The sequence below is a fragment of the Urocampus carinirostris genome, chromosome 19 (genome assembly GCF_059441175.1).
Source record: "Urocampus carinirostris isolate Australia breed hairy pipefish chromosome 19, RoL_Ucar_1.0, whole genome shotgun sequence".
Classification (NCBI taxonomy): Eukaryota; Metazoa; Chordata; class Actinopteri; order Syngnathiformes; family Syngnathidae; genus Urocampus; species Urocampus carinirostris.
In genome coordinates this window covers 22,768,798-22,794,682 of record NC_142367.1, presented here as the reverse complement: position 1 = coordinate 22,794,682, position 25,885 = coordinate 22,768,798, and the positions used below count along the sequence as shown (strand labels likewise).

The window sequence follows — 25,885 nt, the reverse complement described above, 5'->3', positions numbered from 1 at the left end:
CATTTTGCATTGATTCTAATCAGGGTTCGTATGGGTACTTGAAATCCTGGAAAAAATTGGTAGTTTAATGTGTTTTCACGGATAGAAAATGGCTTGGATTTGGGACAAAGTGCTTGTAAACGCTTGAAATTGTTGCCATGTTTCCCGGTAGTCTGACTTAATAGACCACGCAATGAATAAATATGTGTATTCGTTGCTGTATTATGCATCATGTATGGACATTTATTTTGGGTTATGCAAAAACGAAGGTAGCGTTTCCAAGTGGTATATTGTAGTAGAAGAACTTCCTTCCATTTTCATATTGTTTCTGTCGCATTTTATGTTCGTTTTGCCGGAGATCAGAGATCAAAGCCAGGAGAGAAAGCTTACCACGTGTTGTGAGTCATCATTTTGTTCATATTTAGTTTCTTTTGTCTTTTATTAGCATATTTGGTATTGGAGTCATCCAAAAGTCATTGAAAGTAATCAAGTTAAAGTAACTCTACCCAACCCTGGTTATACACCAATACAGTACTTCCTCCACCCCCTTCTCACCTTTTCAAGCCCCTACCGGTTTTCATGCCTGAATGTGACCAATGGGATTTTTCTTTGCCTTCCTATATAAAATGCTTTTTAATTTATTTTCAATGGCAAATCGAGTATTGCTTTTTTTGGGTGGAGAAATTGTCTTTTTCTAATTTCCTGTACAGTTTTTTTGAGTGATTAAAAGCCAAGAACACATTCCAGCTTCCTGCAGTTTCCAATGAGGTTAAGGTGCGATGGACCTAAATTGCCAAACGAGGCGAGCGCGGGCCCTTTTTGTGGCGGGGATTAGCGCACCTTTAATCCTTAAGAATCAGAAGCGTGCGGCGATTGGACCTTGGAGAGCTGGCCATTCGGACCGGCGGCGGCGGCTTCCTCTGGCGATGGCTGGCGGGAGGCGGCGGGAGGATGCCGAGCGCGCCCCCGGGTAAAGCGTCGGGATGGTGGGCCGGGGGCCGCGGCTGGTGGACTTTGCCAAAACCCCCTCGCATCTTCAGTTCAACAAGTACGTCTTGACCGGTTACCGGCCCGTTTCCAGCGCTCACGAGTGTGTGCGGAGTCTCTTTTACATGCACAATGAGCTGGGCAATATCTACAGTCACGGTAAGCCACTTTTTCTGTTAAAAATCGTGCTTTTTATCTTTTTTGGGGGCGGGTGGGGGCCACATTTCGCGTCCGTCTACTCTCACTCGCGGCTAGTTTTCGAAAGCCGACTGCAGGAGGGTGTAATGAGAAGATGGGATTAGTCGTAATCTGCCCTGTGAATCCCGTGCCTGGAAATATCCCCTCGCGAGCTGGGACTTGAGCAAAGATAGCTGAAGTACGTGGTCAAGTTGAAGTATACGGTGCCTTGCAAAAGTATTGCCCCCCTGAAGCAATGTTCCCTGTCATTTTCCTTACGAGTCTGAGCGTTCACACAAAGTCGGTGAGCAGCGCTTGAAACAACAGTGAGCAACCATAATCCCAAGTGTGGCAAGATAATTATCAAACATGTCCAAAACTTGACATCAAGTTACATTTTGCTGAGTTTCCGTCAATGCGAAATTATTTTTCTCTTTTGAATGAATTGACTCATGTACGATTGCAAAGGTTGTAACGGCCTACAAACGTCGTTTGTTCTTACAACAATTCTTTCACAAGATTTCCATTTCTTTTTTTTCCTGGTATCTTTTGTTGCATAATTCTAACATTTTTAATAATAATAATAATTTCCTTTGTATTGTCATTCTTTGTAACAATGTACACAGAACGAAATGTCGATACACCTGACCCGTTGTAGCGAGCCGATGCAGCCGCAGCCAACAGAGGGCGCCGCCATTTTACCAATGTTATAAGTCTTAGGTATGACTCGGCCGAGGCGCGAACCAGCGACCTCCCAGTCTCAAAGCGGGCGCCCTACCATCTAGGCTACTGAACTGGTTTTGGGGGCTTATTGAGTCGGTTGTAAGATACAGAACTGCACTAAATCACATATTTTAATGGAAGTACAATGTTGGCAACAAAATTCACTTGATATAATTGGAAATTATTTGAATGCAACACATAACTTTCTTCTTTTTTCCGTGTTTTTAAATTTCTTTTAAAAAAAAATCTCATTGTGTTTATTTTTTCCGAGCTGTTACTTTTTTCTTTTTGTTCTCTATTTACTTTTTTCCTACATTTCTTTCTTTTTTTTCTGGCTTTTCTCTAAATTTTTCCTTCTTTTTTCTCTTCCTTTTGTTTCTTTTTTTTCTCAGATTTTCACTTCTTTTTCATCTTGGTATTTTTTTCTTTTTTTGTTCTATTCACCCTTCCTTTAAGTCATTTTGTACATAATTTTACATCATATTTGGTTATGTTGGGATTAAAGAAGCAAAAACAACCCGAAAGAGCCGTTTAGGACCCGAAAGAGCCAATTCCTTTTAGTGTGCCGAGCCGAAGAAGCCGGTTCCCCGACAAACTCTACTGACTTTACTCAACTTCGTTCTCCTTCGACTCGACTTCGAAATACCGCATTTAGGACACAACGTCAGGGGAACCCGTGTATTTTTACCTTCATGCACTGTAACTTTGACTTAAGTCGCTTCTTAATTAGTAATTTTGAGCCCTCATTTTTGTACGCTGGCTAGATTTTCTTGTGCGCTGAGAATGTGCGAGCAGTGCGCAATTGCGCACGCGCGCAGCTTAGAGGGAACACTGCCCTGAAGAATATTTCAGGCTTCCAAGTTACAAAACAAACTATTGACCAATAATCAACAACATGAAAGGTACATACCTGTCAAGCTCCAGGGCTCCATGCCCGTCCCAACTGTTGTATTTTTCCTTACAAAATAATCTTGCACTAAATATTTTTTTTCAGAATGATGCATGATGGGAAATCCCCAGGCGGCAGACGCATGCGCACAGTAGCATCAAACTGCTCGCTTCGTTTGCAACAAAAAAAAACGATACCGAGATAGAGGCTACCGCGGCAAACTTGTTTGACTTGATTGATTTGCCGTTTCATGATAGTCGGTGTATACCGGATGGTACCCATCATTGACAAATTTGCGTTTTTCCGTACAGATTTTCTTATACGTTGTACACGTCTTAAAATGCATAATAAACGTACTTTGTACGGCAAAGACGTACAGGTTGACAGGTATGAAGGTAGGATTGTGAAGTAGAACCAAATTATTCCAACATTTTGTATTCTGGTTAAATGGGTTGGATCCCTGAACCACTAGGATGGTAGGGACACCACTTCCAGTGGTGTGTCTTGGGCAAGTACAGCCTGGTGACACCCATCCCTCTTCAGGCCAACACGTTTCCACCCGGTCTTGAATCGGGGACCTTTTGTGTGAGAGGCGAATATGCTAACCACTACACTACGGAACCTTATTTTGTATTCTATCGACAACGCACAAAAACCAGTGTCGCGAACATATTGCCCCGTGTTCTCTCAGCTCAGCAGATTCCGGATGTTCCCTGATGATTTATGAATGATCCAATGTCGACCTAAATGACTAACAAAGCAAAGTGCTTTAAGTCTCAGTTTAAATGCACCTGCTCTGGGCTGGGCTCAGAGGGCTGTGAAAGGAGACACTGGATAACACACAGCATAATGAAGACGGATGAATACGACAGGCAAGTCCGGAATAAAGTTGTGGAAAAGTTCAAAACAGGAATGAGATGCGAGAAGATTTGGCAACATATCCTGGAGAACTGTGCGAATAATATCAATACTTTTACAAGGTACGATAGATATTTAAACAAAAGGATGGAGTTTTGTTGCCTTCCTGGTAAAAAGCACATGTTAATGTAGCTAATATAACTATAGAGAACACTTAAAATGTGATTTTTTTTTTTTCATCCTCTTAATCAATTTTTCCTTTTGACAGTTTAATATTAATCTTTTCTTTGTAGGAGTCATTTTTAGACTGGGTTCCCAAACAAGTGTTTTTTCAGAAGATGGAGAAAAAAAAATTGACATGGTCTGCATGCCAGGTTGAATTAGTGTAGAAATGTATTTTTCTGATTTTTGTTCTGCAAAAGTATGTGAAAATGCAAATTGTCACTGCTATTCTAAAAAGATATCTTTTTTTTTTTTTGTTTAGCACGAATTGAGCTTCTTGGGTATGAAATGTTACAAGAGGCACTAGCAGAAAACTTGCAGGCCTGAAACCATTTTTATTTTTGTGCGTAGCGTTTTGTTGACTTTATATTTTGAAAATATCCTGCAAGAAAGAAAGAAATCAATACAAACACTTAAAAGCTTATGCTTCAAGTTGATTCTCTTTGGGCACATAATTATGCAATAAATTATCGTAGGCTATATGGTTGTGTGTAAATATTTGGCTTTTTGGTAATTATTTGTTGATTCATTTTTTGTTCTGTGACCAAATTCATTCCACAAACATGAACATTGGAACATTTAAAACCCAGCTCTTAAACTTAGTTGAGTCTGGGGCCTCTGAAGCAAGGATCCGGGTGTTGTTAAGCCAAATTGTTTTTTCACAAAAACTTCTGCTGTTCTTAAAGGGACAGTGTTTTCTACTTGTCCACAAGATGTCGCTGACATGTGTAGGGCAAACAAAAATGAGTCCGAGGAAGAACAGTGAGCAAAATGCAGCCCTTCCAATTTTTACCCAGGCTTTCTCAATGAAAGACAAGATTTTTTTCTTTTAAATTAAAAAAATAGAGAAAAAAAATCAGAACGGGCAAGAAGGGAAACTAAAGCAAAAAAAACCGAGAAAACAAAATAATTTCTTTTTTTTAAATTTATTTTCCATTGCCTTGTTTTACTTTTTATTCTCATCCCCCCCCCCTTTTTTTTTTTCTTTTCCTGATAAATTTATATTGATTTCTTACCAAAGTAATAAGGTGCGTTTTCGTCATTTTGTTTTCTACCGTTGTGCTTTTGGCACTCGTTTTCAGAGGAATGACAGAATACAGCGACTTCTAGTGGTAAAATAATACACGCTGTCACTTTCGCATTAAGGCGAAGGCCTCAAACTATCATCGTAGGGGCTGCAATTGTCTTCCGGGCCATGAGTTTGAGACCCCTGATTTTCAAACCATCCATGCAATTTAGATTTTCCATACGAGACCCTGAACTGAAAAACGTCTGAGGTCATTACACATCATGATTTTCCTCAAAATAATACATTCATACTTTTTTTTTTTTTCTTTTTATAGAAACATTTGGTTTGAGTCTGTACCAGGGGTGTCAAACTCTGGGGCCACACGATAGAACATTTTGTCGGGGGCCGGACTCGTAGATTAAAGAGAAAGAAAAAGAGAGATAAATAAGAGAAAAGGGAGGGAAAAGGAGAGAGGGAGGGACAAAGAAAGAAAAAGAAAGAGAGGGAGAGAGTGTGAGAAACAAAAGATAAAAAGTCGTGAGAGAGGGGGGGAAGAAATCCAAAGAGAAATAGTAAGACAGGAGAGAAAAAGAGCCAAGGGTAGGAAGAGAGAAAGAGAAAAGAGAAAAAAGGAAGTTAGAGCAAAAGAAGTTAAAAAGACACATAGAGAGAAAGAGACAAAGAACAACAAAGGAAGAGAAAAAGAGACACAGAGAGTGAAAGAAACAGAGACAGAGAGTGGGAGAAAAAGGGTGGAAGAGAGAGAGAGAGAAAGAAATACAAGTAAAGTGTCTTTGTTCGAGGCACCTGGCTTTGGCAACATCAAGATGACATATTTCAACCTGCAGCTCGTTTTTCTCTTGCGCTTCTCTGAGTGTTGTCTCGCGGGCCAGTTTCAATCCCTTAGCGGGCCTGATCTGGCCCGCAGGCCGCCTGTTTGACATCTGTGGTCTGTACTATGATTGGATTTCTTTTTTGAGAAAAATTTACCGGTATTCAATTTTCCGGATTTTCCTTGGGTAAACTCGGAATAAAGAAGGAGGCAAACATTTTTAGGATGGCCTGCATAGAAATGAGTTATAATAGTGCAATTAAGAAATAGTGCATTGAAATTTAGCAGACAAAATATTTCAAAGTTAGAAAACATGAATACCCATTTTTCTATACAAAGGCAAGATGTATATTCCAGTTTTGCGTGCCTGTTTAGGGTGGTGATGGCTCTAGGGAAAATAACTGCATGTTTGTCCTTCTTTTAACCCTGGAGAACCCAAGATACCCGTTTACTTTGGAAATTTCTGACCCGTGGGTTCCTCAGAGTTAAGAGACCAGCGGCAACTACTCGAGAGCAACAGGTCATTGAGGTGGTGGCCAGGGTGAGAAGAGTCCTTTACAATGTTGATGGCTTTGCTACGGTATTGCTAGGTGGAAATGTCCTCCAGACTGGGCAGAGAGTAGCCAATTACCGTCTGGGCTGTGTTGCCTTCCAGCATATCAGTGACTTTCTTCCTAAGAAAATAAATCCTGGCCTAAAAATCTTAATTGTGTGAGCTTAACCTCCTTGAAGTGTTGAATCCATGCTCCATTTTCTCAGATAATTCCCTTAGTTAATTATATGTAACACGCTTAGAAGAGGAAGAAGTAAAGGCAATGGAGCTAAGTGAGGTTATTCCAGCGGTGGGATATCAGGGCCTGCAAGGCCTTCTCTGCTGGCCTAAAATATACCTGAACTATATTTTGTCCATCAATACTTGTTAAATAATACCAAACTGTCAGCTTTCATTCATTGCTTGAATATGAAAGCACCCATCTGAAAACAGCACAACCAGGGAAAAGTACTCACCCAATCACATCATTCGTTGTTGCTAAGCTCAGAAATCTACCCAGAAGCCAGGGTTGGGTAGGATTACTTTAACTGGATTACTTTCAATTACTTTTGGATTACTCCAATACCTATTATGCTAATAAAAGACAAAAGAAACGAAATATGAATAAAATGACTACATTTTGTGCAGGCTTGGGGAGTAACGGAATACATGGAATGGCAAAAATGATGTTGGATATATTTTCATTTTGTTTCTGTCGCATTTTATGTTAGTTTTGCCGGAGATCAAAACCGGGAGAGAAAGCTTACCACGTGTTGTGAGTCATCATTTGATTTATATTTCGTTACTTTTGTCTTTTATTTGCATATTTGGTATTTGAGTAATCCAAAAGTCATTGAAAGTAATCATGTTAAAGTAACCCTACCCAACCCTGCCGGAGGCCTTCACAAAAAAATCCTGAAGGCCCTGTCCCAAAACATCAGTTCGAGTAAGCTGAGTAAGATCGTTCTAAAACAAGATACCGGGAAAATATAAAGCCGTATAGCTCACCTAAGTTCTCTTGCAGCCATCACGTTCAATAATGATATGTAACCATGGTCTTCTTACAACCGTGAGTGTAGTAAATCCAGGAGAGTCAAATATTTACAAATACAGAATAGTAAAAAATGTTTTCTCTATGCCATAGTGCAACCCAACGTGTGATTTACATTCATCTTTTTCGGCCAATTGCGGGCTTTGTTTCGCCCCTTTAGCCTATGCGAGCCTCTAAATGATAAAAAGGATCCGCCCCCTTTGCCTCCGAATAACTTTAGCCAATAGTGACTGATTCAAATGATGATTGACACATTGGTTAGGAAATGAAACGCCGGTATATAAATCCCGGCATACACCATGGACGACTTCGCCTTCGGGGGAAAATCTAGTCGGCGGCTGCTTGCCTTAGTTGCAAGACTTTGCCACTTAATATTGATCCATATATAAGGCGCACTGTATTATAAGGCGCATGGTCAGCTTTTGAAAAAAATAAAGGCTTTTAGGTGCGCCTTATAGTGCGGAAAATACGGTACTCGTTTAATCCTAATCTGGTTTTCCAAATGAGTTCTCACAAATAAAAACGAGAAATTTCACTTCAAAGAGTCGGTTTGCTTGCATAATTACACATCACTAATTCAGACTGGAGCTGACCACCCTATGAAGAGCAAAGGGTTTCTCTGTGCATTTGTAGATTAGATTAAAACGAGGAAAATGAACCTCCGACGTCTGAACTGGGATGGCAAAAAGGCATATTACAAAAACAGCAGAATGCCAATGAGGGCAGACTGATGAGATGAGGTGGGCTGTTGAGAAGGCAGAGGGGATCAGGATTTTCCCAGAGGAACGAGAACACTGATTTTCCTGTCTTTCCCAGGCATCCCCTTCTTCATGTTTCTGGTCCTGCTTCCCTTCAGCATCCCCTGGCAAGAGGTGGACAGCGTTTGGATCTGCGTGGTCCACTACCTGGCCTGCTTAAGCCCGACGGTGGGCTCGGTGCTCTATCACGTGTTCATGAACCACGTGGGCGGCGAGCACGTGTACGACACCCTGCTCTCGCTCGACATGTTCGGCGTCTGCTTGGTTAACACTTTAGGTGGGTTTCCGTCAAAACCGGAAATACATGTCGATAAACTAATGTCTAATCGATCGATTATTTTTTTGATTGATCGATGAATCCGATTTTTATTCCTCCTCTTTATTACAGTATTGAAGTTTTGGATCGAAAAATAGTGCACAGACCAGAATATTCTGTAATACAAAACAATAAAAAAGTTTGTCAATTAATTTGACATTAAACAAAAATACATCATTGTATGCAGGGTTGGGTAGGGTTACTTTTGGATGACTCCAATACCAAATATGCTAATAAAAGACAAAAGAAACTAAATATGAACAAAATGATGACTCACAACACGTGGTAAGCTTTCTCTCCTGGCTTTGATCTCTGATCTCCAGCAAAATAAACATTAAATCCCACAGAAACAAAATGAAAATGGAAGGAAGTTCTTCTATTACAATATACCACTTGGAAAAAAAACGCTACCTTCGTTTTTGCATAACCCAAAATAAATGTCCATACATGATGCATAATACAGCAACAAATACACATATTTATTCAATGCGTGGTCTATTAAGTCAGACTACCGGGAAACATGGCAACAATTTCAAGCGTTTACAAGCACTTTGTCCCAAATTCAAGCCATTTTCAATCCGTGAAAACACATTAAACGACCGTTTTTTTCCAGGATTTCAAGTACCCATACGAACCCTGATTAGAATCAATGCAAAATGAACTCTTAGCAGTTATTATTTTCAGGGTTGGGTAGGGTTACTTGAACTGGATTACTTTCAATGACTTTTGGATGACTCCAATACCAAATATACTAATAAAAGACAAAAGAAACTAAATATGAATAAAATGATGACTCACAACACATGGTAAGCTTTCTCTCCTGGCTTTGATCTCCGGCAAAACGAACATAAAATGCGACAGAAACAAAATGGAAAATAAATCCAAACAGCTTGCCAACATCATTTTTGCCGTTCCATGTATTCCGTTACTCCCCAAGCCTGCACAAAATTGAGTCATTTTATTCATATTTAGTTTCTTTTGTCTTTTATTAGCATATTTGGTATTGGAGTAATCCAAATTAATTGAAAGTAATCAAGTTAAGGTAACCCTACCCAACCCTGATTACGAGTGACCCGGCTCCTTTTCACCAGGTGCCCTCCCCATCATCCACATCACCCTCCTCTGCTTCCCGACGGTGCGGCGGGCGGCCATGCTGGCTTACGTCTTCCTGTCAGCCTACGGCATCTACTGCGCCACCACGGCGCGCACCAACGTCCTGCGCCTGAGGGCTTTCGCCTGGCAAGCCGTCTTCCGCTTCGGCCTCTTCCTCTACCGGGTCTACGGCAGCGGGGCGGGTAGCCCCGACTCGCTGCGCCTCTTTGTCATCATGGACGCCTTGGCCGTCCTGGGGGGGCTGGTCAACGTGGTCCAGATCCCCGAGCGCTTCGTGCCGGGCTTCTTCGACAACTGGGGTAACAGTCACCAGATCATGCACGTTATGGTTATCTGCTCCATCGTTTACCTCCACTGGGGGACGTTAGAGGACCTGACCTGGGTTAAGAACTACAAGTGTCCTGCGGAGTGAGTCTCACTGATGACCAGTGTTCCCTCTGAACTGCGCGCGTGCGCAATCGCACACATTCTCAGCGCACAAGAAAATCTAGCCGACGCACAAAAATGAGGGCTCAAAATTACTAATTAAGAAGTGACTCAAGTCAAAGTTACAGTGCATGAAGGTAAAAATACACGGGTTCCCCTGACGTTGTGTCCTAAATGCGGTATTTTGAAGTCGAGTCGAAGGAGAACGAAGTTGCGTAAAGTTAGTAGAGATTGCCGGGGAACTGGCTTCTTCGGCTCGGCACACTAAAAGGAACCGGCTCTTTCGGGTTGTTTTTGCTTCTTTCATCCCAAAATGACCAAATATTATGTAAAATGATGCACAAAATGACTTAAAAGAAGGGGGATCAGAACAAAAAAGAAAAACATACCAAAATGAAAAAGTGGGGAAAAAGAAGAAAACATTTGTGTTGCATTCAAATAATTTCCAATGATATCAAGTGAATCTTGTTGCCAACATTGTACTTCCACTAAAAAATGTGAAGTACAGTTCTGTATCTTGCAACCAACTAAATAAGCCCTTAAAAATGTTAATATTATGCGACAAAATATATCAGGAAATAAAAAATTGATATCTTATGAAAGAAGTTTGTAGGCCGTACAACCTTTGCAATAGTACATGAGTCAATTCATTCAAAAGAGAAAAATAATTTTGCATTGCCGGAAACTCAGCAAAATGTCACTTGATGTCAAGTTTTGGACATGTTTGATCATGATTTAGTTACCACACTTGGGGTTGCCGTTGCTCACTGTTGTTTTAAGCGTTGCTCACCGTGTGAACGCTCAGACCCGTGTAATATTAGAGGGAACATTGCTGATGACTAACAGACCCGACAGTAGGGCCAGAGAAATAATTCTAAAGAAAAAAAAACTTAAGTTTTGGTATCCATCAATCCTATGCACCTTGAGTTTGTGCAGCCGCCAGCATGCCGGACCAGGCCGGGCTGTCTGTCTCACGTTCTGATTGGCAGGAAATGGTGCAGTGGGATCTATTCTAATGACCAGCTCATGATCGCCCTCAGGTGTTACTCTGCAGAAGCTCATGCTGTTAATAGTATAATGTATCATGTAGCAATTTTAAAAAACAAAATCCAAACATTGGGGCGTGAGACACTGAAAAAGTATAATTTATTTTCCATTTTATTTTCTTCTTTTACTTGATTGCTTATCTTTAATGGCACGTCGGCGCAGTGGTTAGCGCGTGTGCGGCACAGTTCTAAGGTCATGAGATCAAACCTTCCTGTGTGGAGTTTGCATGTTCTCCCCATGCTTGCGTAGGTTTCCTCCGGGCACTCTGGTTTCCTCCCACTTTCCAAAAACATGCATGTCAGGTGAATTGGCCGGTCCAAATTGTCCCTCGGTGTGAATGAGCGAGTGAGTTGTCTGTGTGCCCTGCGATTGGCTGGCAACCAGTTGAGGGTGTCCCCTGCCCACTGCCCGAAGATAGCCGGGATGGGCTCCAGCACCCCCGAGACCCTACTGAGGATAAGCGGTGCAGATGATGGATGGATGGCTTATTTTTAATTAGGGGAGAAAAATGAGCAGGTCCTTTTGATCTTTAGCTTCCTCAACCCTAATACAACTCATGTACACTATAGTAGATGGTGCTATTGGAAGGGAGATGTATACAGTAATCCCAAATGTTTTAAGTACACAAAATTTTCACCTATTTTGAAAGGAAAATCTATTTAAAATGCGCGTTAGCTCAGTCAGTACTTAGGCGGTTTAAATGAACAGTGGAATTCACATGCAAATAAAAATCCTGCTTACTTGACCTGTACAGTAGCTAGCTGAAATGCAGATGGTTATTTTTAAAAAAGGCACAATAAAGTATATTTTTGCATTTTATTCCTGTGTCCTTTTTTCCCCGATTTTAATGAAAAGATATTTACAACACTTGGAGATGATTTTTTTTTTTTTTTAATAAAGCATGTTTTTATACTCAGTCTTCCTCTGAGCTGCTGTCGTCTTCGGAAAGGTCGGCGATGGGAAAGCGCAAGATGGCCGCCACACCGCTCAGTTGAGTCAGTTCTATAACAGGAGAAGAAATGGAATGGGTTGTACTGGAAAACGCCCAAAGAAGATGAATAAGTATTGTTCCCTCTCAGCTATGCACTACCCTGACTGTCTCGGAGCACAAAAGCCATCCTGTGCATAAAAATCAAGACTCCAAACCAGGGATGTCAAACAGGTGGCTGGCAAGACAACGTTCAGAGAAGCGCAAGAGAAAATCGAGCTGTGGGTTGAAATATGCCCACTTGATGTCGCCAAAGCCAGGTGCCTCTCACAAATGCTGTACTTGGATATCTTTACCTTCCTCCCTTACACTCTTTTTCCTCATCGCTTTGTCTTTTTACCTTCTTTTGATCTCTCCCTTCTTTTCCTTTTCTCTTGCTATTCCCTTCTTTCTTTCTCCCCTTCTCCCTTTCTATTTCTCTTTGACTTTCTTTCTTTCCCCCTCTCACACTATTACTTTTTATCTCTTGTTTCTCACATTCTATCCCTTTCTCTTATCTCTCTCTTTCTCCCTTTCTCTCTTCTTTTTACCACCCACTCACTTTATCTCTCTTTCTCCCTTTCTATCTTCGTACCACCCTCTCTCTTTATCTCTCCGTCCCTTCTCTTATTCTTTTTCTTTCTCTCTAATCTATTGGTCCGGCCCCCAAGAGAATGTTTGTTCTATTGTGTGGACCTTCGAGTTAAAATAAGGTTGACACCCCAGCTCTAAATTTTGAAATTTGCAGACAAATTCGGCCAGAATTCCATTGCATGCAGGCAAAAACAATGCATATTCCCTCTGCTGTTTTAGGTGTGGTCTTTTGAAGACAATGTCAGCGCGAGATTGAGAAAGATAGAGGTAAGGCAGGGAGGAGCAGTGTGTAAGAGTTTGTATTTTTTCATCAATAGGACATTAAAATATCAAGTACAGTTTTATTTATTGCCTTAACAATTAGAAAACATAGCTCTGTAAATGTTGCTGTGCAAATATTCGTCTTTTTTTTTTTTAAAAGAAAAGCCACTCCGCTCACTAAAAAGCTCATCCATATTATAATATGCACAAAATGTATTAAAAGGGGTGGGAACAAAACAGGAAAAGTAAAATGCTAGGAAAGAAAATGAAGAAAAAGAGGTCTTGGGTTACATTCCAAAAATTAGCAAATTATTTGAATGGAACAATCTTTTTGCCTACACTGAACGTAAACTAGGGCAGGATGGCGGCGCAGTTCTGAGGTCATGAGATCAAACCTCCTGTGTGGAGTTTGCATGTTTTCACAGTGCTTGCGTGGGTTTCCTCCCATATTCCAAAAACATGCATGTCAGGTTAATTGGCTGGTCCAAATTATCCCTAGGTGTGAATAGGCGAGTGAGTTGTCTGTCTCCGTGTGCCCTGCGATTGGCTGGCAACCAGTTCAGGGTGTCCCCTGCCCACTACCCGAAGATGGGCTCCAGCACCCCCGCGACCCTACTGAGGATAAGCGGTACAGATAATGGATGGATGGATGAACATAAACTAAAAAGTGTGATTAAATCCAGGTCTGTATAATGCAAGGAACTAAATAAATCCGTAAAATGTTAGTCTGTAAAAACAAATATGTGTGTGAGCCGTGCAACATTTCCAATAGTACATTAGCAAATTCATTAAAAATTGAAAAAAGTTAGCAGAACATAACTTGATTTGATCACAAATTATGTTGGATAATGATTTGCTTGCAACACTTGGAATTGATGTTGCTCAGGGTTATTCCAGGCAACACTCTGACTTTTTGTGAAAGCTTAGAGAAAACATTCTTTATGAGTAGTACTTTATTTGCAGTTGTATACATTTTATATATTTTAAGCATTTTTTGTTCGGTAGGCCGGATTCAAAAACCTAGCATGTGACCTGCGAGCAACATTTGGCCCACCCTTGTATTCATTTACACTTATTATTCGAAAGGCCTTGAACTTACGTTCTCCAGAGACGTGAAGACTTGAGAATATTCTGTTTGAAGAAGACGTGCGTGTCAGCACATGATAACACGGCCAAGATAAACTTTTATTTATTTTTTTTGGTCTGCTCTTACCTGACATTGCCACCGCTGTCTTTCACTTTGTCCACCAGGCGAACATAGCGCGCCCTAGTGGGCACGTCTTGGTGCCTGCACGGACGGGACGGTAAGCAGTGAGTCAACACACATCAGGTTTTAATTCGCTTCTTTCACAAAATAGCATTGGAAATGTACAGTGGCGTGAAAAATGATTTGTTCTCTTCCTTATTTCTGTGTTTTTTGCATATTTATCACTGATTAAAATAAAAGTAAGTTTTCAGATCATCAAACCAAGGGAATACACAAGGCAGTTTTAATATGTTGATTCCATTTATAAAAATTCTACGCCTACCTGGCCCTATGTGTAAATGGAATTGCCCCTTTTAGGCCCCCTTTGGCAGCAATCACAGGAATCTAACGTTTGCTATAATTGGTAATGAGTCATGACACTGGTCGAATTTTGGCCCACTCTTCTTTGCAAAACTGAATTAAATCTGCATAATGGAAGGTTTTCTAGCATGAACTGCCTGTTCAATAGTCACACTAATGCATCTCAATTGGATTTAAATCCAGACTTTGACTTAACCACCTTGTTTAGCCATTCAGAGGTGGACTTACTGGTGTGTTTCGGATCATTGTCCTGCAGCATGATCCAAACCTCCCTAGAAAGTGGTCGAACAACTAAGATTACTTCAAGAGTGCAACAACAGCTCAACCAGGAAGTTGCGAAGAACCTCCATAACATCCACGAAACGGTAGGCTTTGATGGTTTCATTTAGGGTCAGTGTTCATACCTCTACTATAAGACACTGGCCATAGAGGGTATCCATGGGAAAGTTCCTAGACAAAAACCACTGCTGTCACACAAGAACACAAAGAGTCGTTTCACATTAGCCAAAAAGCATCTTGATTATCCTCAAACCTTTTGGAGAAACATTCTGTGTAGTGATGAGTCAAAAATTGAACTTTTTGGAAAATGTGAAGCTCATTACATCTGGCGTAAAAATGACACAGCATTTGACAAAGGACATGATGCCAAGAGTAAAGGATGGTGGTGGCAGTGTGATGGTCTGGGGCTGCCCATGCCGCCTCAGGACTAAAACAAAATGCTTTGGTTGATGGAATCCTGAATTCTGGTGTTTACCAGAAGATCCTGAAGGAAAACAAACATCCGAAACACACCAGCAAGTCCACCTCTTAATGGCTCAAAAACTAAACAAATGAAGGTTCTGGATTTATATCTAATTGAGATGCTGCAGTGTAAGCCTAAACAGGCAGTTCATGCAAAAAAATGCCTAGAAACAACTTTGCAAAGAAGAGTGGGCCAAAATCCCCCACAACGTTGTGAAAGGCTACTGTTTATCGTCAATGTTTGATGACTATTATCGCTGCAAAACTCACTATTAGGTCCAGAGGGCAATGCCTTTTTTTACATAGGGCAAGATTTTTGGGTTTTTGTACCTTAATAGGTGGAATCAACATTTTGTATGCCCTTCGGTCGTCTCTGTGTTTTATTTAAATCGGTTTGATGATCCAAATCCTTTATGACTGATAAATATGCAAAAAACAGCGAAATCAGGAAGGGGGCAAATACTTTCCCTTGGCACTGTATATTACTCACCTAAAAAGTTTATCGCTGACCAATAAAGTATCAACGGCGAGAGCATCGGCGGCCCTTTCCACATGAGCGAGCCTGGGATAAAAAAGGAGCTCTGATTTAGATAGATAGACGGATACTTAATTCATCCCCGTAGGGAAATTCACTCTTCCAGCAGTATCCTTGTGTTGAAAATAAAACAATAATAAGTAAAAGGAATATAATACATGAATACCCAATGTAACGTTTTGATATAGAGTATTTAAATAGTGCTACGAAAAATACACACTGTAATAAATATTGGGTAATATGCAAATGTGAGGGTGGGGTTTAATGTGGGCTTTTACTCCCCCGGGTGGAGTTAAAGAGCCTCATGGCATGAGGAAGATTTAATCCCGAAAGACCACCGTGAACACCTTTGACAACGCTCACCCGTAAAAAGCTCTGTCGGGCTCATGTTGGAGCATCTTGTAGAAGTCTTCCAGGGCTTTCACCTCTCCTGCTGCCTGCAATTTACAAAATCGTATTCAGAAAATAATACATCTACACTCTGATCATACCATGCTCACCTTGGTATCGGATAGCCTGTTTGTCACTGTAGGGTCCGAGAGGATTTCTGCAAAATAACCAATCGATGTTTTATCTAACTCAATTTCATTCGTAATCATGAAATTATTATGACATTTGTTATTATTAAAAGCGTGATTGACAATAATTTAAAACCCTATGACATTACGATAAGTTTTTCATTTATCAAGGCATTCGTATAATGGAATATTGAAATTGGTAGTCTTTTCTTTAAAGGTACAGTGAGTAAGATTTGACTGTTAGGTAATGTGTATGGTGTTGTGCAATGGAAAACGAGTGCCAAAAAGAAAAAGGAAGAACACTGACCAAAACACAACATCATTTTCCCTCACTATTTGCCAAGCTTTTTTGTGACGAGGGAAAAGAGGAAAGGATCAAAATATTTTGAAAAAAAAAACTAACAGAAAAAAAGGGGGAAAAAGCAAACTATGAAGATATAAAAAGAAAGGTTAGAAAATCCAGAAAGGGGGAAAAATGGAAAAGAAAACAAAGAATAACAAAAACAGGTGAGGATCATCATATGTCAAATAAAGGCTAATTTCTCGACAGACAGCTGTTTTAAAACTGCATGTTTACATAAGAGTTCATACAGTTTTTCTTATCATTTAAATAGTAATTTTCACATAGTTATTTTTACCACCAGGAAGCGCCACATAATACACACTGTCCCTTTAATGCACACCTTGGCCACACAGGGGGTTGCATAAAACAGTACACCCCCGGGATACAGTTCCCTGACTTACAATGTTTTCGTTCTATGAAGCTGAAAATGTTCTTATAATTTTATAAAACAAAAACTTTGTGGGTTTGTGTTAATGATGACGTTTTTTAGATGCCTGTCTGCTATTGCTTTATGTCGCGGCATCATGAAAAGGCAGACATGCTTTTGGCTGAAATACTTCCCACAATGCTCAATGTCTCGTTTTTCCAGTTTAAAGGCTTGGGTGCTTTGTTTGGACTTTGCAAGTCAGCAATAAAATACAGTATTTATTTGCTATGAGTTCGAAGGCTTGCAGAAGCTAAAGGGTGAATCAAAAACATGATAACCATGGAAACAAAACTTGCCGTCATTAAAAAAAGGAAAGAGGCACACAAAATATAGCAACCTTTGCTATATTGCTTGGCCGTAATCAATTTACGTACAGGACTATATTTAGGAACGAGGAGAATAAAGCATGGGAATCTTTTCAGTGCATTACCATCATTCATTTTTTATTTGTCAACTCTTCTTCTTTGCATCTACCCGCAACACCACTTGACCAGTTCAAGCCATGTCACACCAAAGGAATACAATTTCATTTTTCCTATACATATTAATGTTATTTAATAAGCACACATGCTACATACAAGTAGAACTTACTAAAAACAATTTTATCTGAGGGTTCAGAATGCATTAGCTGATTACCATAAGGTCCTATCCCCCACTATAGGGTGATTTCCTCTTACGATCCCTACCTCAGAAACAGATTGTTGTTGTATCCCAAGGCTTTGTGCAAACTACATTAATATTCGCTATTCTTTAGAGAGGATAAAGAATATAGAACTGAAGATATTGTACACCAAATTTTCTGTTTCTCACCTTTAAGCGAATACTTGTGACCGGACGACGAGTGGACCATCACGAACTTAGGTCGGTTCTCCAGCAGTATCTTGTTGTCCTGTCGCACGGCCTCTTTAAACAAATACGTCATGAACTGGTCCTTCACGAAACCCGGACTGGCCACCAAGATGCATTTCACCACTGAGGAACGCGTGACCGGGTTATCGCGGTTCACAATTTTTAGGCTGCTATAAAAACACAGCAGGAAAATCTTACCGTCGAAATTAACGTGGCGAAGTATGGCTTGCATAACGGCTTCATAAAACCTCTCCAGAGCCTGCAAGAAGCCAAATGAGTTCAGGAAAAATACAATGCCTAGCGAGAATATTGACCCCCCAGAACAGACTTCAACCTTAAAGCCAAAGAAAATATTTTTTTTATGAATCAACAACATGTAAGACAGAATCATGAAGTAGAACCAAATAATTTCAACATATTTGAAATGGGTAAAAAAACATAATAGTAGGTGTAAAATGTTGGCCCCCTGTTCCTTTAGACTTCTGAATGATCCCATGTCAACCTAAATGACTAACAATGTTAAAAAGTGCACCTGTGAGTCATTAAGTCTCAATTTAAAATGCCTGCTATGTGATTGGTGCAGAAAGCAGACACTGAAAAACAGACAGAATTAAAGACCAAAGAACACAGCAGGCAGGTCTGGGATACGGTTATGAAAAAGTTGTAAGCCGAGAATGGGATACAAGATTTCGCAAGATTATCACGTCTCCCTGTGCAAGTATCAAAATGGAGAGAGCATAAAACCACTGCATACCTGCCAAAACCTTACCATCACTCTACTAAACGTTGGGCCCAACAAGGAAACCAAGAGGCCCATGATCACCTGCAGGCATGCACAGCTGAGGTGGGACAATCTGTGCATAAGACAACTATTAGTCATACCCTGCATAAATTTGCACTTCATGGGAGAGTGGTAAGAAGAAAGCCCTTTCTAAAAGAATCCAGCCAGTTTAGTGTTTTCAAGAAGCCACATGGGACACACAAATAACATGTGGAACAAGGAGCTCTGGTCAGATGAGACCAAAACCTTTTGGGTCGAATGCAAAGTGATGGTTTGGCGTCAAAGTAACACTGCACATCAACCTGAAAACACTATCCCCACTGTCAAGCATGGTAGTGGCAGCATCATGCTCTGGAATTGCATTTCTTCAGCAGAGACTGCTGTTAGACATGATAAGAAGATGATTGGAGCCAAACACAGGGTGATTCTGGCAGAAAATCTGATGGAGTCTGTAACAGACCTGAGAATGGGGTGCAGATCACTTTCCAACAGGACAAGGACCCCATAAATAAAGCAAAATATACAATAGAATGGTTTACAACTAACAGAATTGCCGAGCCAAAGTCCAGACCTCAATCCTAGAGAGCGTTTTATGGAGATATCAGAAAACTGCTGTGCGCAAATGATTACCATCAAACATTAAGAAACTTGAGCTGTTTCCTAAGGAAGAACGGGCAAATATTTCTGTTTCAAGATGTGAAAAACTTCTAGAGAGATACAGAAAGACTTGTGGCTGTGATCACAAAGGAGGGTCTACAAAGCATTAACTCAAAGGGGGCCATTATTTGTACAACGTCTACTTTTCATTTTTTTAGCGCAATAATGAAATGTGGAAATTTTTCTCTCACGATCGTGTCTCACATGTTGTTGATTCTTAGAATATATTTTCAGTTTTTTACCAATAAGTTTAAAGCCTGATTTATGCCAATATATAGATAAGTTCTTGGAGGGACAATAATTTGCCAGGCACTGTAAAATACCATGCTATGGTGCACCTTTTCATGCTGAGTGCAGCTTCCCCTGCGTTTGCGAGGAATAGTGAGCTCCACTTTGGCCCGCAGAAGTGTCATGGCAGGGGTTACCAGCACCAGGTTTGCCAGGCCCTCCTGCATCACCACTGCCGCCACGTCCGCCTTCTGCGAGGCATCACAGGCCTCGTCTACGCCGCATCGAGCCGTCAACGGGACAAAAAGCAGGAAGACTTCACGAGGTCGGCGCACTTACCGATTCTGGCCAATACCACACTGTCCCAGTTCTTTTTGGCGAGGGTGAACTTCCTGTTGAGCTCCAGCTCAATTGTGTGGTACGCCCCCATCTGGTGGGAGGAGACCACAGTCTCGTTAGACAAGGGGGGGGGGGCAAACTTTGGGAAGGAAAAAATGGTCAAAATGTAATGACAATATATATAATGATAAAGTATTAGAAATGAGAATTTTTTTTTGCCAACTTTGTCCCCAGTGTCCCTTTGTGTCAGCTACAACAAAACTACTACAGAAATACTACAAAATTACTACAAAACTTCCTAAAAACCTGGGACATAATAGATTATTTTGCTTTCATTCTGAAAAGAAAAAAAAATACTACAAAAGTGCTACAAATTACTACCCCAGTAGTACTATTAAACAAAAATATTACAACAGAAATACAAAAATACAACTGTAGTAATATTACAAAAAGTACCCAAGAAATACGACAAAAATACTACAGAAATGCAACAACAACAAAAAAAAAAACACAGTAATACTACAAAAACTAAATATCAAATTCAGTGCTTGAAAACAGAAACCTGAATGTATTATTTTGATTTCATTCTGAAAGGAAAAAACTAATAACAAAAATACTACTACAAATATAATCTAATACATCAATATCACTACAAAAATACATTTACAGTAATATTGCAATAATCCTATTATGGAATTATTATAAATATTCTAATACAGGAATACTACAACAATACAAAAATACAACTACAGTAATACTACAGCTTTGCACCAAAAATAGACGGCAATCGAATGATGATCAGGAACCTTCTTCTGCTACTGGTATCACTGGAAACCAGTACTATCATTTCATGTGGGGGAGCAAACCCCTACACAAAATATCGGAGAGGGATGGGCGTCGCCAGGCTCTACTAGCCCAAAACACACCACAGAAAATGGTGCCCCTACGACCTAGGTGGAACCGAATACTACAAAACAAAATAAATTAAGCACTTAAAACAGGGACGTAATATATTTTTGGGATTAATTGCGAGCGCTTTAAAACCAATTTGATGAGACCAATCTTGTTAAAAACAAGGAATGTAACATGTACATTAATTCATAAATGAAAAAAAATGGACAGGTCTCCGGGATCAGCCCCATAGCCAGATTTCTGAAGGCAATGCAAGCCCTGGCGACGCCAATTCGATGCCCACCCCCCGCAACAGACGATAAGTTTACCCATAATCGATCCGCGAGTACTTGAGTTTGTGTTTTCTTTTGAACAAGACCTTGACATATTGGTTCTCTTCGATGTTGGTGCCCTTGACTCTCAGCTGGCAGGCCTGCGTGTCAAAGTCGATGGTCTCCACGCATAATGTCAAAGTCGTACGAACTCTGGAGCTGCCCACGCTTCCCGTAGTGGATTCGGTCTGTACTTTTCTGCAGGGGGAAGTCAAGTCACGTTTGTTGGTCACAGAGACTCTTAAAAGGCTGCATAGGCTCAGCATTATGGTAGTTACAACATCCCCTGATATAAAACCAACATGAGGGCAAGGAATAACACCAATATTAGCATGAGGAAAAAATAAAAACCTTGAGAATAGAGGTCGACCTATCACCAGGCGGGACGATTATCGGCACCTATATTTAGGAATTCACGGACATCCCTATCAGCATTTTTTCAAGGCTCAGATACAGCCGAGCCTTTCTCTCCCTCTCTCCCATCTCTGACGCTAACCAACCCACGCCTTCTGACGGGCCACTAAAGCAGGAAGAATACAGAAGTAAACAACAACTCCTGAGTCCCGAAATGCCTGCTTTGAGTCAAGACTGATGATAGTATTGAGATTTAAAAACATCAGTGGTAGAAAAGCGTGTGTGTGTGTGTGATATAGAGATAGCGTAAAAAGTGTAGTTAACTTGTATTAGGGAACCCTGTTTAGATGGAGACTGATATATTGGCTCTTATCATAACATTACTTCGTCAAAGCGTGTGTGTTTGTGATTGAGAGCTTAAAAAGCACTCTAAAGAGAAAGGCTGAGTGATTAGATGTTACCATAACATTAATTTGTCAAGCTAGCTCCAAAACAGGAGTGCCCACAATTCACGAGCTCTGTTGAAATATTGATGCACTTTTTGTTTTAAGTTAATTTAAGTCATGTTGGTTGTATTGACATTTTTATTTATACATTGTAAAACAATCAGGGAGCTATTTAAGTTTGTATGGACCTTTATACTACTTTCTGCTAAGCCTAATTTTATATCCTGCACTGTTAGTTTTTCGTTTAAGTGAAAGATTAGTCAAGTTAGATGTGTTGAAATTCATTTTACTTTAAAATGGTTTCAGAGAACTGTTAAAAGTTGTGTCCGAATTTTTAACAAATATTTTTTGTTTCTTTTCGCGTTAATCAAAATATCTTAGTACCAAATCAGTACCAAAAGACTAGCTTTCTTCTTCAAAAAAGGTTGGTGACCCTTCAATGATGTACAAGATTCTGTGTTTTGGCCTTATGCTATCCCAGTCTGATGCAGAGATTACAATTCATGCATTTTGTTACCACAAGTCTCGATTACTGTAATGTGCTAGGCATTCTGATTTAATTTCCCCCAAAGTTCCTGCTTCGAGACTTTGCTCAGAAAACGCTGATCTACGAGTGATTCCAAGATCCAAGAAGAAATCTGCAGGTTCAAGAGTGTTCTCCAATTGGGCCCCGGTGCTGTGGAATGCTTTGCCTTCTGAGATTACATCTGCAACCTCAGTGGAACTGTTTAAGTCTAGGCTTAAAACACACTTATTTTCAATGGCTTACGAGTGATGTTGGCCTAATAATCTTGTCTTCTTGTCCTTGTGGGAGAAGGATGAGCTTGATTGTTGTGCGGTGCATGCATTCCAAGCCATCTTACTGGCACTTTGACATTTTGTACGCCATCACCTAGAGCCTGCTGCATCAGTCAAGATTTCAGAACAGGAAGCCATCAACTGGACATTTGATGTTGATGATGTCTGTGTATTGTTTGTTGATTCCCCTGCAACATCTATTGCAGCTTGGTCATGCTGGATGGGGGATTATCTCATGTGCAGCCCTTTTCTCAAGGTTTCTTCATTTTCCTCATACCAAGTTTGTCCTTACCCTCATGTAGGTTTCAGATAAGGGAATGGTGTAATGGTTAGTCTGTAGAGCCCTTTGAGACGTCTTGTGATTAAGGGGTTATGCAAATAAACACGACTTTTCGTGAACTGATTTTGACATTTTTTGAGTGATCAATGCACAAAAGAAATCAGAAAGAGTTAGACACAAAGCAAAAAACTGAAGCCTTACCTGATAGTAGATGCTCTCAAACTGTCCCCCTGTTGCAACAAGTTATAGGTGTGCCACATGTCTTCTGCTTCCTCCGGCATCAGAGTCACCTGGCTGCAAAAGTGCACAGCAGGTGAGTTGTAATCAATATTACAACTGGGCACAACATCTAATTCAGTCATGTAGCGTGACACCTTCGTGATTTAAATTAAGTTACTTTGTCATGCTTTTCTCTGAAGTTAAAGTTTTTTTCATAAAGAAAATAAAAACGGCATTTTTACATCACATAACTATTGATTTTTGTTTGTTTGTTTACATTTCAGCCACGATGCGAGAAAGCAAAGACTTCCAAAACTCTATTCAAGCACATTTCTATACTGATTTCCTACATGTAAACATAATTTTATTCTTGAATGTATTTCAAACATGAGAAAAACAAAAAACAAAACAAGTAAAAAAAAAAAACATGTTAACATAACAAGAAGCATCTGCTTATTTCATCCCATCCCTTCGACTCCCTTAATAATTGTTTGTTACAGGTAGCTTTTCTGTGTATTTACATATAACAAACACCTCACCAATACACATATTTACATAGGTGCATTTTACCAGACACTAGGGAATTTAAAGCTTTTAAAAAATAAATAAACCATATTTATTTTTCCTTTAAATTGCGCTTTATGCAAAAAAAAAAAAAAATCACATAAAGGAAGGAGACAAAAGATAGCACGAAAGGGACGTGGGTAGAAGACATGCTTATTTTGTCCCACCCTCTATTCAGTCTTTTATCTTCTGTGGATTTCACCATCTTCATCATGATCCTCACCATCACTATTTTCACCATCATCATTGCTGTTGCCATACATTTTCAGAAAACTAGATAATAATTCAATGAGTTTTATGTTGTGTATTTTCTATCACACAAAGCAACTTTGAACCTGCTGGTGGAGGAAGGCTGCCCCAGGCAGCAGGATCACCCACTGCCAAGTGTCCTGATCCGTGTAATAAAAAGACAAGATATGGGACTTTGAACCAGTCACCTCCAGCATCATAGTTCCCTCTTGTCTTCTCTAATGATGATCCGTGCATTACGAAGACAAGACATTGGACCTTTAGCCAGATACCTCCAACATCAACCTTCCCAGTTGTCTCCCCTAACTATGAGTTGTCCAGTACATGAATATTTGTGTTCTTATCAAGTTATTTCTATGTGATTGTACCCCAGTTTATTTATTTGCATGTTATAATGGTGACAGCACTATAATGACAATTACATCTTTCGACAATAACATGAAAATAGTCTTAATGATAATAACAATAACACAAACAACAATAAAAATAATGATAATAGTTGAGTCATGATAATAGTTGGGTCACGCTAATAAGCTTGTTATTACATCTATTGACTGTATAAGGCTTCTGCTCACTAACATTAGTTGGATAACGATAATGATCACAATAACACCAAGAAATGATACATGGCGAAAAAAATTGGTCGAAAAATAGCAACAAACGTGCTGATTTGCAGCACGTGGGTAAACAGCTGTAAAGTTCGCTAGCAAGCTAGCAGATGCTAGCAAAGTTAGCTAGCTCACTCACCCGGCGTTATCTTTTTCAATGTCCCGATGAAGCAGCTTCATGGTTACTGTTGCTGTAATTTTTTGTTTTTTCAAAGAGAAAGAACACAGATACGCGAAGGTTTATTAGCATGTAACCACATTATCGTAAGTGGATAACAGTCAGGAAATTAATTAAATTCGGACAGAGGGGAAAAAAAAGCACAACATGAATAGTGGCCATGTCCGTGCGTGACGTCACGACAAAAACTCGTTCGAATGGGCGGTGACATCCGGGTACTTTAGCCTTGACGTCATTCCATTCGTTTGTAATTTGGATTTAATAAAAATATAAACATAATAAATAAAATGTAATAATAATAATAAAGTAAAATAAACTATTTGGAGCCACAGGCCGCATTGAGTTTAAAAATTTGGCCAAGGGACTGGAGACCTATTCAGACATCGATATGGTATATTTCTTCCTTGTTTTATAACCTTATCTTCTCGGTTCCTTATCTTCTTGGTTTCTTTACCTCACTGTGAATGTGTGAAACTGGAGTGTCATGCCTAATTTCGTTGTCACAATATGTTAACCCATTTTGTAACAATGACAATAAAGGTATATTCAATTCTATTCTATTTCTTTGTAATTAATATTACACAAATAAGTTAATTTCAATACACTCAATTAAAACAAACTCATATATAAAGTCCCTGATTCAAGCGCCTGATTTGATATTTAGTTTTGTAGTGGTACTGTAGTTGTATTTTCGTATTATTTTTTATTGTATTTCTGTTGTATTTTTGTAGTATTACTGTAGTATTGACGTAGTAGATTTTTTTGTATTTATGTAGAAATATTTTTGTAGCGTTTCCATCGTAGAACTTTCAAGTATATCTATAGTATCTTTGTAGTATTTTGTTTAATGGTATGGTATTACTGCAGTGGTGTTTTTCAGTATTTCTGCAGTGGTATTTTGTAGTCTTTATGTAGTATTTCTTCCGATTTTTGTAGTATTACCATGGTAGTAATTTTGAAGTATTTCTGTAGTGGTTTTTTAGTATTACTGTAGCATTTCTGTAAAAATATTTTTGTAGTGTTTCTATTGCAGGATGTTGTAATATATATGTAATATATTTCTAGCATTTTTTGTACAGTATTATAATATTACTGCAGCAGTGTCTTGGTGGTATCACTGGGGTGATATTTTGTGGTATTTATGCAGTGGTATTTTCGTTGTTTTTTAAGCAGTGGTATTTTTGGAGTCTGTCAGAACAGACAGTGGACCCAGACGCGTAACGTTTTCACACAAGCTTTA

The 25,885-nt window shown here is 39.7% G+C and overlaps 2 protein-coding genes across 2 annotated transcripts; one reads left to right on the top strand and one right to left on the bottom strand.

Moving 5' to 3' along the window:
- The first annotated feature begins 856 nt into the window (after nucleotides 1–856).
- Nucleotides 857–9,902, top strand: LOC148347757 (progestin and adipoQ receptor family member 4-like). The gene is made up of 3 exons (XM_088323581.1): nucleotides 857–1,125; nucleotides 8,076–8,294; nucleotides 9,425–9,902. Exons 1-3 carry the CDS (start codon nucleotides 963–965, stop codon nucleotides 9,856–9,858), a joined length of 816 nt encoding a protein of 271 aa, XP_088179707.1. The 5' UTR covers nucleotides 857–962; the 3' UTR covers nucleotides 9,859–9,902.
- A 1,819-nt stretch (nucleotides 9,903–11,721) lies between these two features.
- pelo (pelota mRNA surveillance and ribosome rescue factor) lies at nucleotides 11,722–24,850 on the bottom strand. The gene is made up of 13 exons (XM_088323755.1): nucleotides 24,607–24,850; nucleotides 23,029–23,121; nucleotides 20,997–21,147; nucleotides 19,727–19,817; nucleotides 19,498–19,661; nucleotides 17,920–17,980; nucleotides 17,683–17,844; nucleotides 16,085–16,131; nucleotides 15,948–16,021; nucleotides 15,540–15,611; nucleotides 13,955–14,029; nucleotides 13,841–13,872; nucleotides 11,722–11,921 (listed from the first exon to the last, which is right to left on the bottom strand). The coding sequence occupies exons 1-13, from the start codon at nucleotides 24,645–24,647 to the stop codon at nucleotides 11,833–11,835; spliced, it is 1,152 nt and encodes a 383-aa protein (XP_088179881.1). The 5' UTR covers nucleotides 24,648–24,850; the 3' UTR covers nucleotides 11,722–11,832.
- Between the last annotated feature and the right edge of the window lie 1,035 nt (nucleotides 24,851–25,885).

Bases quoted from the DNA above. Each gene is read 5' to 3' on its own strand.
- pelo (XM_088323755.1), bottom strand. From the start codon at position 24,647: ATGAAGCTGCTTCATCGGGACATTGAAAAAGATAACGCCGG. The intron at 16,022-16,084 runs GTGAGCATGGTA...TGTAAATTGCAG, and splicing joins ACAGGCTATCCGATACCAAG to GCAGCAGGAGAGGTGAAAGC. The intron at 11,922-13,840 runs GTAAGTTCAAGG...CTCCTGTTATAG, and splicing joins TCTTCACGTCTCTGGAGAAC to AACTGACTCAACTGAGCGGT.
- LOC148347757 (XM_088323581.1), top strand. From the start codon at position 963: ATGGTGGGCCGGGGGCCGCGGCTGGTGGACTTTGCCAAAACCCCCTCG. The intron at 1,126-8,075 runs GTAAGCCACTTT...TGTCTTTCCCAG, and splicing joins GGGCAATATCTACAGTCACG to GCATCCCCTTCTTCATGTTT. The intron at 8,295-9,424 runs GTGGGTTTCCGT...CCTTTTCACCAG, and splicing joins CTGCTTGGTTAACACTTTAG to GTGCCCTCCCCATCATCCAC.